Below are 15,851 nucleotides of genomic sequence, written 5' to 3'. Positions count from 1 at the left end.
GGCTTAGAAGAGTCCTGAACATTAGCCGGAGAGCCCTCCGGCTTAAGAAGGCCCCTAAGAATCAACTTGTTCTCTCCTGCAGGACTCTCTGGCTGAAGGAGTGACAAATAGCACAGGAGTCCTGCAGGTGAAGAGGGCCCAACAATACAGGCAAGAAGTGTGACCGTCTGTCAGAGACATCTTCTGACAGCACGAGTCACACTTCTTAAAACCTGAAACCCTCTCCTTTGACATGGTGCGAACACACAATACACACACACCAGTCAAATTAAATTAAATTAAATTAAACAAAATACCAAGAGGTATTCTATAAAACACCAACACACACACCCTAACAGGGGATGGGATAGGGAATTTACTAACAAAAATTAAAAGAGACAGGGAATTTCTGTCAGAAAGGGATAGAAATTAAATTTAAACTATCAAAAATTAGTTTTAGACTAAAAAGGGGCTTGAAAAATCACAAAGTGAACAACTTACCAGGAGCTGGTAAAAAAGACCTCCTAAGCGGCAAATGAGATCTGGGTACTTACCGCCTTGCATCATGGGATATGGGGCTGCCTCGAGCTGGTAGAAGAAACTCTCGAGCTTAGCAAGTGCCGAGTCGGAGCCGAGGGATCGGCTCCGAACCCATCAAGCAAGAATGAAGGCGAGATTGACAACTTAACATGTAACATTTTTAAATATTCATTGAGCCTCTATTATTTTTGGCTTTGTCCAGAATTCTTGAGCAAAGTCTTTGAAAGGTATGACTTCGTGCATCATAAGCTGTGCTTCTAGTGCGGGAGAGCAGTGTTTTTGCTGATACACCTCTACAGCGTTAGTATGCAGTATCACTGGCTCAGAAGTGTCTGTGCATTCTTGATCATGGTATGTAGCATATCTAAATCCAAAAACAGGTTCAAAAAACCAGCAACACAGTCCAAGAAGAGTCAAATAACACTATTTATTCCAGCCTGATAGCAAACTTCTTCAGAAACAGTTACAGCAATAAAAAACCTTCCTTATAAGTAAGACAGGTGATCAGCATTCACCAATTGCATCACTTTGTTCTACTTAAGCAAACACACTTTAAAATTAAAGTGACAACTGCTGATAACCAGTAATAAAACAACATTAAAGTATGTAAACATGTCTACAACAGTAACCACAATATACAAAGGTAAAAACATTAAAAGTTATTTTGTATAACCCAACCATTGACAGAAATAATATATGTTTTTAACAAAATGTGACTCATCTCTGCAAGCTCTTTAGTTTGAGAACGACGCTACTAACTGAGCATGAGTCATTCAACCCAGGAAAATTGTAGGCATTCAGCCTCACTTGCCAGGCTAATTCAAGTTCTTCAAGTTTGAGTGGTCTAGGGCCACCCCTACTGTCATACTTGGCGTGATCAATGATAATAAATTTAAAAGCGTGTTCTTTATTAGAAATAGTGTGCTTAGCTAGCGCATTCTCCAGTTTACATTTATTCATAGCATATTGGTGTTCATAAATTCTGTCACGGAGCCTCCGCTCCATCTTTCTTATATACAAAGCAGGACAGAATGTACACCTAGCCAAGTAAACTACAAAATACGAATTACAGTTGAATCTGCCTTTCATATCTGCATGTGTAGTGAGCATCAACTGCTTGCTTGGTGAAAACATCCCTTCTGTACACACAGTTGTCTCAGAATGAGGAGATGACATTTTCTGTGTGTGTGTGTGTGTGTTTCTCTCTGTGTGCACTGATTCTACCATAAAATATTCAATGTTTAGAGAACTTTTTTTGGGGACAATGCATTTGATCCTGAAATATGCTGCAGACAGGCTAATGCATATCCTAAGACTTCTTTGTGAGTCTCTGGTAAAAGCAATCATGGAGTGCAACACACATTTTTGTTCTTCTTGGTCTGCAGGTCATTATATAAAATATGATGTATTCACCACCTCAACACTGTCACCAGAGCCATTTCACTTTGAACATGTGTGTCTAAACTATAACATCAGGGAGGGGGTCACCAATACAAGGACAGATCTTAGCTTTTAAAGCCAGATATAAGCTAAAAGGAAAGTGGGAGGTTATAACTGTGTACCTCCCAAGACTTTGGAATAAATTGCAGCTACACATACAAAAAAAAGAAAACTTAGTATAAATAGATTCAAAACACCTCATCATTAAAGCTTCTTCTTGTTCAAGAATCCTAAGCAACTTAATTTGAAAGACAAGTCTTGCATAATGACTACTGCAGGTGCAAGACATCAAATTCTCTAGGGAAGGTTACTTGAAAAATTAATCAGTAGAAAAGTGACACCAGAGGCAGGACAATGTTAATGTCAATGTTTGAAAGAAAGAACCATCTCAAAGTCATTGATTAATTATTGCCCGACTGATGTTATACAACTTGAAAGGGCATTAACTACATAACTGCCGTTATATGACTCTACTCAGATAAGACCAAACATTTTTAGCTGGAATTACTGGACATCTTTCTTATCAGTCTATCCATAAAGATTTTTCAAGATACAGATAATAAACTTGTGACTAAATTCATAACCATAAAAAATATGGTCATGAACCAAAGCATTATCACCATGAAGTGTATGTTTGCAAGTTGCTTCATGCAGCCTATAGTTTGATTCCCTCAGCTTCCATTTGACTTTGTGACCAATCAACATAACCAGACAGAGCTCCCGGTCTGAAAAAGGTCCATGGGGATATCACTGCTCTACTCTGGATAACAGGTACAAATGCAAAGACAAATACATATATAAATAAATATCTACAACGCAAATGCATCTTCCAGGACCAAAACGTGACTATAAACACAGATAAATTACACAACTTCCCCTGAAGTCTCCATTTAGCTTCAACCCAATACTTCCTATATATCAGGAAACTGGGAATTCAGCAATGACACCACTCCTACAGTTTATTTTCCCTGTGGTAGTATGTCTAAGCTGGAACTCGACATCTTCCAAGACAGAGCATACAGTTTCTGATCAATATTTCTATAAGGCTTTAATCCTATAGCTTGTTTAGGGAGATATGGATGTTACCTATCACTGCAGTCTTACAGTATATTATTAGTAAGGGATAATACTTAAGTACACGCTTCATCTGTATGTCAGTAGTTACTAAAGAAATGGACCCAGACATGTAGTTTAAAAAGTGTAAGACCTTTGGAAATGAGACAAGTTATAGGTTCATAGATTAGTACTAGGCTAACTGCCCTTGCGAGCCATTTAAGCCTAGCCAATTATCCCTTGTGAGACTCAAACCCTGCACATTATGTTTGTAAGGCAAACACCTTAACCATTAGGCCACCTTCCCAACCCCATATGAAAAATCTGTATAGAAGCTGAAATCAGAAATGTGACAAAGAGCACTTTACCTACTGAATGTACTTACCTTCGTCAATATGCCCTTTTTCTGTCCCTTCCTTATTGTCAGAAGTCATTAGCAGCTCAACTACTCCCCTCTTTACTAATGCCTGAAGGGAAATCAATACAAATGAAAATATTAGAGCATGACCATCAAACAACGGATTCTTAATATGACCAAAAGACTCCTTTAAAATTAAAAAACCTCAGTGAATTTTATAGTGAAAGTTCTGTAAACAAACACTGTATTACCACATTTAAAGTGTACAGTTCTGCTAATGTTATATTTTTATTTCATTTCTACAAACTAGCAGTAACAAGACCAACCACCAAATGCACACAGCTAGCTGAATTAAATGAATTAAGCCTCTGTACAAAGTTTAGCTTTTTACAAATGTAAACTTAAAACACAAACAGCACTTCCAGTGGTTACAGAAATCTTTTTTCATGCTTTGCAAATGTAATTACTACACAATGTATCACATCACCAAAACACTTCCACAGTTATAATCAAACAATTCATAATTACATTCACAGACTGTACTATGGGGTTAGATTTTAACATGTATTATAAATGCTAAATGTATTTCCATTGCCAAGGACTGCAGTAACTATTAAATGCAGAATGGAATTCTGCTGCAGTAGCCAATCACATAACAGGATGGCATGACATTAGATGTGCACCTGCCTTTCCAGAACAAATATATATAACCTGCATTACCTTACACAAATCATCTCATTCAGCCTTGAAGTACTACATAAAAAAAAACTTAAAATAAAAATGTATTTCAGCACATAGACATTTTCAGATTTGCAGACAGGCAAAGCCACAATATCCAATAGACAGATTTGAATATAATCAGAGCTATGACTTTTCCACACCTAACAGAGTTCACAGATTTGCATTTAACTTCTTCTTCACAGCAAAACCTTATATCAGCACTTCAGAAAATGGAGATTTCTACATGTTTTGTCCCTCTTTTTGGCACACCCCACAGCTAATCAAGCTGCTTCTACAGCCTCTTCTTGTCCACCAGGTCTATTGAACCTGACTTGACACCCATGGACTGAATGTGACCATGTTTGGGACCAGTTAGGAGATTCAGGCAACCTGGGGGCAGCAGCATACTGCTGACAAGGGAGTGGTTTCTCCTTAAAGCCAATTTCCCAGCTCTGTGCAGACTCAATACTGTCAAAGAGGATGGAATGCAGTGGGCTTCACTTACTACAGTCCAAGCCTTCATGTGTAACTCAAAGCCCTGCTTCGCCCTTGCAGACAGGACTTCCTCATGCAACTCCAACCTCCACCAAAGACTGACTGCAGAATTGTGCCCAAGTGCCTGTTCTCCTCTTAGGACAGTCTGCCTCCACCCTATCAAGAGCGTGAACTGTTAATAAAACTTTGGTAGCCTGGGATGTAGTCACCTTTATCCCTCTACACCAGTACAGGCTTCTTCAAGATTTAAAGAGAATGGAAAGTATTGCAACAACTGTGTCATCTCAGACAGCATTAAATCTCTTGGCTCTTACATCACAGACTTGGAACAAAAACAAGATTTGGTTTCATATACTCTGCATGCAAATATTTTTTTTTAATTAATTCACTTTCTGATACCCACTTTAACTTATATAGGGTCACATGATGACTGGACCCAGTCCCAATAATCAATGGGAACAAGGCAGAGAAACAGTTCTGGATGGCAAACAAGTCTATCTAAAGCTGTATACAAAAAACAGTGGACGATCTGGAGGATCCCGAAGTTGTCTATCAGCATGTCTTTGGGATGAGGGAGGAAATCAAAACACCCAGTGAAAACCTGTATGCACAAAGCAGAACATGAAGAGTTAACAAAGACAGATACTTTGGAAACCAAACCAAAAAACCAAGCACTATCACGCAGCAACGTTCACCTCTGCATCACTGAGGTGTCCTGCAAAGATATATTTTTTTGAAAGGAAAGAACTTTATTGACCACCCTTCTTTAAAATGCGTAGTTGAAACAAAACCAAATTCAAGATATCTTACTCATTTTTAAAAGTAATATTGTTTCTCTTGGAATAAATACTATTTTAACTCTCTCTATTGCAGGAGATGGCTACTCTAATTATACCCAAATGGTCAGTTTGTCCATGGTAACAGGAGAGAGACTCCTCGGGTGAGGTAACTGCCCTACAACCCATTTGTACCTGCCCGGGAATCTCCAATCAGTTTGCCTGCTCCATGGCAATAGTCAGGGGGTAGGCAGCGGGCACACTTGCTGGTCCTGTGGGGTGACCCGCTTACTTCACTGTCCTGTGGTGGCTCTTTGGAGCTCTACTACTTGGGCTAATCCTTTTGATAAACCCACAAACGTTTGGGTGCACTGGAAAACATTTATTGAAATGCATGTTCCAGCAATCTAACCACAAGCCCATTTTCTGTAAAAACTGATATGCTCTTATAAGACACTTTCCTTCATTAGAAAACACTGACAACATTTAATTATTTAGTTATTTGCCAAGAATGTTTGGCTGGGTACAATGCTTATTTTTAGTGGTGGCCTGGGAAGAAAAGCTCCAATAAACAGTAAATGTACTATATAACAAAGTTTAAACAAGCTCTAAAGAAATGTGTACACTATCTTCAGAAATATCACAGCTGGAAATAAATGGTTTAGAAAATAATAAGAGAAAAATCTCTCTGAGATTCAGAACATTTGCAGTTTGTAGTATAATTCAGATGTAGACTGAAGTTGGTCTTAAAAGTGAAGAGGTTTGTTGGATGATGAAACAAATGCTGTTCTAAAGTTAAGTTATACTTACTGAGTATATGGAGTCCTCATGAGAATTGCTGGATGTTTGGGATTCTATTAAGTGTTGGTTCGCTGACCAAAGGATGCTTTTGGGGTGCTACCATTTTAATGTATTGCTGATGACTGGTGTAGTGTTATATGTGTCATTATGAGCTGCATGTATGATATAGAGTGTGGCATTTCTAACCAGTTCAGGTTCTGCTAGGGAAATAAAGTGATGCGTTCAGTTTTAAACATAATGGTAAAACAATATTATTTAGTTTCTTTTCTTCACTGGACTTTAAAATGTACAGTATGGTTCGCTGCTTAATCTCACTATTTATTAACATTCTTCACACACACGAAAATACATTGTTATTCTGAAGATGACCTGCATTTTTCAAAGGTTTTAATGTTTTACAAATTTTTTTATTTTTTTTTGCTTGGAGAAACAAGTTAGCTGTGTGGACAAAGGAATCTGCAAGGTGCAAACTAATTCAGTCAGACAAACTTGACTTCCTTATATTCCTTCGCTCAGCAAACTGTATGTATACGTGTATATAAAATTTTACAGGTGCATGGGTTCCCAAAGCAATATGTTAAAATATATGGTTACAAGCTGCAAACAACAGTATTTTAAATTTAATGTAGCAGACTTTTGGCTGTGTGGTATGGCAGACAGCATTTGCTGTTCATAATTTATAACACACATTCAATGTTTTAACTAGCACCTACTTATTAATAAGACAAAGTTTCTCCAGTTCCTCACAGAACAAAAAATGTTATCAGCCATTGTAAATAACAGCACAATTACACACATAGCAGACATCTCTTTTAATACTACACTTTACATTAGAAAGAGAAAGTCATATGCTTCCTTACACTGAGCATATCCAGCTGTAAAGTTTCATTTTTCTTTTCTTTTTGAGCTGTTTGGTGAGACTGCAGGAACTTCAGCATGAGTGCCATTTTTAACTTTATCAAAGATGACAAATGTATTTATGGACTTCATACCCTTCTTAATTCCCAACTGTGCTTACAATGTTGTCATTCCTCATGGCAGTTAATGGACAGTATGCTTAACTAGCCACTACTGTCCAACACTTGACGCCTTGACACACTAACTGCTAATCAGAACAATGATGATGATCCCCAACACTTAGTGGAATGTCAGATGTGGCACTTCATACAGTCTCACGATGCAGCCACTAAAGTAATATGTATCTACACATATCATGCAGATTTAGCTAACCGTGTGCATATGTATGTGCACTTATACACATTTGTATGTTTATGTTTCTTTACCTAGAAGGTAAAAAGGGGCACAGAGCATGTTTTCAGTGAGAGACTGGAGAGAAAAAGATCTAGGCATACCAAAAACATATTAAAATGCATCAAACTAACTCAAATTGTAGTTAATGCTGTCTCAAAGCTACAGATTTACAAATCATGCAAAAGCAATTTTCTTCAAAATGATATGACCTCGGGAACTATCGACCTATTAGCCTAACGAGCCTGGTCTGCAAGGCCATGGAACATATCATCATGGAACTCATAAACAAAGACATTGGTAACCTCCAAACTCCGGATCTCACCCAGTTCGGGTTTGTGAAAGGCAGATCATGCCTCCTGAACCTGATTGACTTCTTTGAGGCAGTCACCAAAGCCGTGGATGAGGGTAAGGTGGTTCACACAGCCTATCTTGATCTCGCCAAGGCTTTCGACACCATCCCCCATTCTGGAATTATAGCTAAACTCACTAAACTAGGTATAAATCCCTACATCACAAGATGGGTTGCCAACTGGCTCACTGACAGAAACCACACTGTAAAAGTTGCAGACTCCAAATCTGACCTCAAAGCAGTGACAAGTGGAGTACCACAGGGTTCCATCCAGGGACGTCTACTGTTTGGTATCTACTTCTCTGAAGTACAGGCCAACACAGAAGGCCTTTGGCTAACGAAGTTCGCAGATGACTGCAAACTAGAAGCCATAGTCAATTCCCCAAATGATGTGGACATCCTACAGAAGGGCCTCACTGAGACAGATGCCTGGTGTCAGAGCCATGGCCTCAAGCTCAATGCCAAAAAGTGCAGCGTCATTCCCTTTGGTAAAAACTCTGTAACCATGAACTACCACATAGGCAGCAATCTACTTCACACCAAATGCGTGATAAGAGACCTTGGGACCCAGGTGGACAGTAGTCTCTCCTTTGATAGCCACATCACCACAGTAGTCAGGAAGTCCTTCTACGTGGCACACCTCATTATAAAAGGGTTCTCATCCAGGAAAAAAGAGATCATTGTTCCCCTCTACTCATCACTCATTAGACCTATTATAGAGTACAATGCCCCTTTTGGAATGTATCTCACAAGACATCTGCAGCCAGAAAGGCCACAGAAGTACCTCACAAAGAGGATTACTGGCCTCAAACAAGTGCCCTACACTGACCGCCTCAAAAAACTCCAGCTTTACTCCGTAGCATATCGCCTACTCAGAGGTGATCTCTGCCTAACATATAAAGCTATGTCAAACCCAGATCTGCTGGACATTCTACACTTACACTAATCCCAATCCCTCCAAGCTACATGCTCTAGGGACCTAAACCTTGTCACCACAATAAACAGGACACGCTGGAGGGATAGATTCCTCTCCCAGAGACTTCCTATACTCTGGAACAAGCTACCCATCTATGTCAAGCAAAGTTCTTCATTAGCACTCTTCAAGAAAAATCTTGATGAGTGGATGGGAAATAGGAAATACACCCCGGGGATCACTTCTGTGTCTCTGCTGGACAGTGGCACAGGAAAATAACTTTCTTGGGTGGCGTAAGCTATGGAACCTTGCTGGCTAGGCTTACGCAGGCCCTTGGGCCGATAGCCTAGAACCTACCTATGAACAGGTAGCACACTTATGTTTGCTGCGAAAGGCTATGGGTTCTGTTCCCACACCAAGTAGATCAATTACTGACACTGCAATGCAAGCACAGGGAGGGTGGCTGAACTAATGTTGTGTGTGTGTATTTTGTCCTTTGTATGAGATGTTAAGCCATGATTCCATCTGCTTGAGTTGGTGATAGCTCAGGTGGGGATTCCCTTCGGAATCTCAAAATCCTAAAACTTCAAATTTCATATGGTCGAGACCATATGATCAAAGTTTTAGAACTTTAAAATTCTGAACGGAGATCTGCATACAGCACAGAACGGGAGATTTCCCTTTTCCTTTCTGTAGTGTGATCTCAGAGTTGGTATATTTAAGTAGTGGCAGTGTTGGACGTGCAGGGGGGCTTGCCCCCCTGCAGAAACATTTAGAAACTTTTTTTTCTGTTGGATTTATTTCGGAATGTCGAGATTCTGAAACATCGATCATATGGAATTCAATGTTTCAGAAATTCGAGATTCAGAAGTGAATCCCTCAGGTGGATACAAAAGATCTCATGGCATCTACTGGAAAGAGTAGGGGTCTTTTATTTACATACAGAAATAACTCTTATTTACAAAATATTTACGTAATTACAAATGTACGAATATATAATATAGCTAAGCAAATCTGTTTAAACATATTCCTAACATCCTTTACAATCATCCTAAATTTTCATCCCTATTAGAATCTCACTCCTTTTTCCATAACCACCATCTGATTTTATTTAATATTCTTGCTAAAATCCATTTACCATTAAACATAATTTCATTTATTCTTTCATTCCATATAACCCACATACCATCAAATAACTTTATCCTTTTAACATATTCTTTACTTCTATTCTTAAAATATCAATATATAATCATATCCATGTTTATTTTATCCACTTCTTTTATATCTTTGAGAAAAAAAACTTCTTTACATAGTTTTCCACATAACTTTTTTTTTTACTCTTTTACAATTCAAAAACATGTTTCATAGTTTTTTTTTCTTGACAAGGTAAACATTCTATCACTTTTCTTTTTATATGGTATATTTCCTTTTACTGACAATGTATCTATTGCTAGACTCCATAAAAAATCTTGACATTCTACTTTCTAATTACTCCATTTGCTTATTTTTATAGCTTTAATTTTTTATCTGTTGGATTTTCTCTTGGTTTTACATAGTAATGTTTTATCATTACATTCTTATACCATATTTTTCTATATCACCAATTTTTATTTTCCATAAAAATATTTTTCTTGCTAACATTTTACTTTTTCATTTACACATTCTTCCTCTTTTAATCATTTTTACTATACTTGACCATACTTATATTTATACAGTTTAAATATTAATCTTTCATTTTTTCATTTTACACTAACACTTAGTACAAATTTAATCATGCAGCATATACTACTGGATTAATTAAGACTAAACTTCCTTCTTTTTACTTAGATACAGAAGTCTTCTTTTTACTGCTTTAATCTAGAACCCCATATAAATAAAAACATTATATGCAACAATTCCTTTTACTGTTGTCAGCATAAATACACTTACTAAGTATGCTATTTTTGTATTAGTACTGAATTTATCAAGTAAGCTTTTTTCTGAATGGTAATTTATATGTTCTCTAAAAAAAAGATGTTTGTTTCATTTCTTCTACTGTTTTTCCCACTAAATTCTACTTACATATGTTTATTCACAAATTTTATACCCAACAGAGACATTCATCCAATGTGAACTATATACCCCTATCTTTATTACATCACATAAACCTTTACTTTTCTCTTTACCTAAAGCCATCCATATCACCTCTAGACACTCATTTGTGCAAATTAGTACTTTTATCCACAATTTATTTATTTTTTTGCAATTATTACAATATCATTTGCATATGTTAACAGAAATGGATTTCTTAACCCTTCAGGTGGGTACATACTTCGCCTCCTTTATTTTGTGATTTATTTCACATACTATCACATTCATAACTGATGCAGAGAGCATACAATTCACTGGACATCCCTGACTTAAATCACTCTTCATATGTATCTCTTGGCTTAACCAGTCATTCACAAGTATTTTAACTATTATTTCTATATGCTGACAAACATCATTTGCTGACTTTCTCACTTATATTATAGTCTTTCATTATTATCCATAACATTTCATGTCAAACTCTGTCAAATGCCTTATTAAGGTCTTGTATCATGATTTCTTTTTTATTCATAATATCATCCACAACTTTTCTATCATTAATAATTCTTAATACTTCTCCTTTATACTACACACACACACACACACACACACACACACATATATATATATATATATATATATATATATACACATATACATTCTGTATATACATACATACATATATGTGCACACAGACACACACGCATATACAAGATCATAAATATTTTCCATTTTAGTTTCAAATCTCTTTTGTATTATTTTCATAAAGGTTTTATAATCAGTATTATTCAATACTACCAGTCTACAGTTTTTTCAGCCTTCTATCTTCCATATGAATTTAAGTATTTCATTACACAATTCTTTATATATAAAACCATAATTTAACCATTCCTTCAAAATCTTTTTTTTTTTGCCAGTCCCTTAAATTTTTATACATTTCATATTCTATTCCATCTAGTCTTGCAGGAGAATCTACTTGTCTTAATACTTTATCTAGCTCATTTAAAGAAAATTCCTTTTCTTACTATTATATGTTAGTTTATGCTTTACAAGTTTTATTCACTACCTTTTTTTTTCTTTAAACACTTCTTGTACATATTATACTACACTATTCATAGTCTTTTCCCAAGTTTTATTTCTCCTTCTACATTTTTAATTCTCTCAATACACTACCATCTTCCTTTACTCTGTACTTCTCTTTTTCTTTGTAAAAAATATTTTTGCTTATAACAATTATTGTATTTTTTACTGACTTTTTTCATATAATTTTTTCCTTGTCAAAGCACTTTCTATCATGTTCTAAATCTTCCAATACATTATGTTCTTATATATTTTTCTTTCACTACTTTTCCTCACATCATATTGCCACTGTAAAAAAAAAATTTCTTAAATATCATCTACCATTCAAGACCAATTTTTATAAAATATTCTCATAGTAATATGATCTTTCCATAACTGTATTACTAACCTCTTTCCTTCATTCCATGCATTCCTCAGGTATCCTTTTTATTCATTTGCCTATTTTTTATATAATCTTTGCTTTTATCTCTTACTGCAAGATAATCAGAAAATCCTGTTTCAACTATCCCCCTAATCCTATAACTATACCTTTTGATATTATAAAATAATCAATTTCAGTTCTATGCACACCCGATTTGTAAGTCCATAAATTTTTGTCCCAAAGTTTTAACTTTCATCTTATAACTTCTAACATTTTTCTTATATAATTTCCTTTCTTTTTTCACTTGCCTCCTAAATCATAATTAAAGTCTCCTGTTATTACAATATTCATATTTATCAAGAAGTCTAAAATCTGATAAAATGTACTAATTGTAAAGAAAGGGAACGTTTAAGCATATAAGGTTATAACTATAATATGCTTGTTCTTTCCACTTTAAATCTACAATGGTTAACCTTCCCATTTTTGCTAAAGTTACATCTAATATCTTTACTGTATTTCTACAGAATATGGTTATTCAAAAATCTCTCTCATTTCCAAAATTCCAGATTATCTTTCCTCCCCATAGTTTCTCTGCTTGCAATTTTTCATTTAAGAATCGTGTGTCTTCTAATACAATGGCATCTACATCACATCTACATCACATTTATTACAAAACTCCAAAATCCCTATTTTTCTTACTATATTCTTAATACTATTCACATTTACAGAAAGCACTCAAATTTTCATTTTTCTTTTCCTTAAATTTATGGTTTCATAAGTTCATAGCAAATCCTGAGCATATTTAAACAATCCTACCTTGGGTTTCTGATTTACTGTGGAGATGACTGGTAAAACAAGTTTTATTTGAATTTATATTGTATTTGTTATCACTGCTTTTAACTGTTTGAAGGTAGGAAGGGATAGCGTGTTAATGATACTTACTTTGATTCATATCTTATTTGACCTTTCATTTCACTGTTGGCTGTTAGAAAAGGAGAGGTTTTACACAGGCAAGCTTTAGCCACCCCAAGGGGCGCAGACAGCTATAAATCCACACAGATTGCAGAGAGGAAAATCCTGAACATATCTAAACAATCCTACCTTGGTTTGTGATGTACTGATATTTACTGTTAAAAAAAGTGCGACTGAGAGCGATAGTGAGCAGAAGCTACTGTACGCAACGTAAAAGAATTACAACTTTTGCCTGCCTTGCAGAACTTGTATGGTCAGAACAACTTTACTGTACCTGATTTAACATTTAGTTGTGTATTGCTGTCATTTTTTGTCATATAAGTTGATTTAAGTTCTCTATATGGATTCCTTAAACGAGTATGCAATTAACGATTTGATGATGCACAAATATCTTGTACACTGTAATAAATGCTATGCATATTTAAAGGTAACAGCCGATAAAACTGGTAATCTGTGTTCCAAGTGTCAAAAGTTGAGTGATTTGCTTAACATTGTTAGAAGTAAATCTATACTTAATGACTGCACTTGTGCAATTGGCATGGCTCGGAGAACTGTTGTTTCATACATTAATGAGTGGACTGATGAAATAAATAATGCTAGGCACAGAACAAATAGAACAAATTTAGGAAATAAAGCATCTGTTGTCTGAAAAAATCATTCAAGTCTTATGAAACAAGATGATGTCCCTCACAACTCTGGAATTCTGGATGCAAGTATTCAGCAATCTGAGGATCCAGTTTGTTTAGAAGGAAATAAAAAGGAATGTATCTGACCCGACACTTGCAGCAGCTGGAGAGGCCACAAAAGTTCCTCACCAAAAGGATAAAGGGTCTCAAACATCTGTCCTATGCTGCCCGACTGAAAGAACTCCAGCTCTATTCAGTCGCTTACCGCTTGCTCAGAGGTGACCTTTGCCTAACATACAAGGCCATGTCAAACCCAGATTTGATGAATATGCTTCACCTCAAAAAATCTAGATCCGTCAGAGCCACAAGGGCGGGAGACTTAAACCTCGACACGGCTATTAATAGGACGTGCTGGAGGGATAGATTCATCACCCAAAGACTCCCTATGCTGTGGAATAAAATCCCGGTATATGTGAGGCAGAGCACCTTGCTGGCCTTGTTCAAGAGAAATCTTGACCAATGGATGGGAGATCGCAGATATACCCCAGGGATTACCTCAGTGTCACTGCTCGACAGAGGCACAGCAAAATAATGGGTATAGTTCCCCATACTAAAGGGGTGGCGTAAGCCACAAAACTATGGGCTAGGCTTGTAAATGCCCTCGGGCAGATAGCCTAGTATGAACCTATGAACCTATGAATGAAAGGAAGAAGTTCACAACAAATAACAGGGAAGAATGAGAAACTGATTAATGACTGTAAAGGAAAGAGAATACGAAGTGAAAAGGACACCGCTTTGTTATGTAACACACAGGTTACAGCGAATGGTGATATTTTTCTATTAGAAAACCTTCAGTCTACAGAAAAAGGCATCATTTTCTCCAGCAGAGAATGTAGAAAAAAGAGGCAAGGGGCAGGTGAAAAGAAAGAAATGAAAACTGAATATGGAAGGATTGAAGAGCATTACTTTAAGAAAAAAGAACAGAAAGATAGATGCTGTCTACATGGCTCAAGCTATGGATTTGATATAGATGGATGAGAATTTAATAGACAATGAAAAGAGTGGGATTAATAAGACTAATGGTAATGAAGCTCTATCCTTCACAGAGCAGACATTACTATACTAGATACTGAAGATTTGTTAGAGCTGGCCAGCAAAGATATTCTTGTAATTGGAGATTCAATTATTACAGGAACTGATACTTATACCTGCAGAGAAGATAATGAACATTGAATAATGCTATGCTTGCTGGCAGCAAAAATAAAAGATGCGAGATAAGGCTTGAAATGCCTTACTGTAAGGAAGTACATCAGTTTTTATTCATGTTGGTACAAATGATGTCATCTGCAAGGATTCGCTGACTGTTAGTAGGTAACTGACAGCCCTCTTTGATAGTATAGCTTGTACTGATGTTAAGACATATTTTTCACAAATCACCTATAGAAAGGATAGTCAGGTCACTTTTAATGAATAGATTTTTGGGGGTAAATACTTGCATGGAAAAAAAATGTCCTGTTTTTAAAAAATGGAAATATGTAGAACATCCAAGCCTAGTTCTGTGCACACACATGTTCAGACAGGATGGCGTGCATTTGTCAAGATCATGGAAGAGAATTTTTACAGCAGATAATTTGCAATATTTGACAAATACCAGGCAGGATTTTTGCTAAGTCGAAAATTTAACAGTTCACATACAGCAACATTTGATGCATCTCTGATTGTTGTTAATTCTACGAGCATTAATAATAGTTTTTTTTTACTGGAAAATTTACTACGTTCCCACAAGATTAATGTTACTGTTTTTGAAACATGGTTAAAAAACAATGACTGGAAACCAGTTCTATCAGGGTATAAATAAGTTTACTGTAACAGACATTCTAACAAAAAATCAAGTGGAGATGTTATGATAGGGATTAAAGACAGTTATGAGACCTGTGATTATTACATGTTCAATGCTAACACCAATACTATAGAATGTGTAACTGTGACAATAAAGACAACCCTGGAACATACAACAATTGTTATAGTGTACTGACCACCAAAGTCAAGTGCAAATGACCTACAGGAATT

General features: G+C 36.2%; 1 protein-coding gene across 4 annotated transcripts in view; it reads right to left on the bottom strand.

Moving 5' to 3' along the window:
• The window catches only part of GLB1L2 (galactosidase beta 1 like 2), a 2,046,079-nt gene that overhangs the window by 814,925 nt on the left and 1,215,303 nt on the right, over positions 1–15,851 (bottom strand). For 3 of the 4 annotated variants that reach the window (XM_044081172.1, XM_044081169.1, XM_044081171.1), the window contains exon 7: positions 3,398–3,479. The exons of the other annotated variant lie outside the window; for it this stretch is intronic. In XM_044081172.1, the coding sequence (XP_043937107.1) occupies positions 3,398–3,479 (82 nt within the window). The remainder of the gene's footprint in view (positions 1–3,397; positions 3,480–15,851) is intronic. 4 annotated transcript variants of the gene reach the window in all.

Source organism: Protopterus annectens, chromosome 8.part0 (genome assembly GCF_019279795.1).
Source record: "Protopterus annectens isolate FY-2018-M chromosome 8.part0, PAN1.0, whole genome shotgun sequence".
Classification (NCBI taxonomy): Eukaryota; Metazoa; Chordata; order Ceratodontiformes; family Protopteridae; genus Protopterus; species Protopterus annectens.
This window is presented reverse-complemented; position numbering and strand designations above follow the sequence as displayed.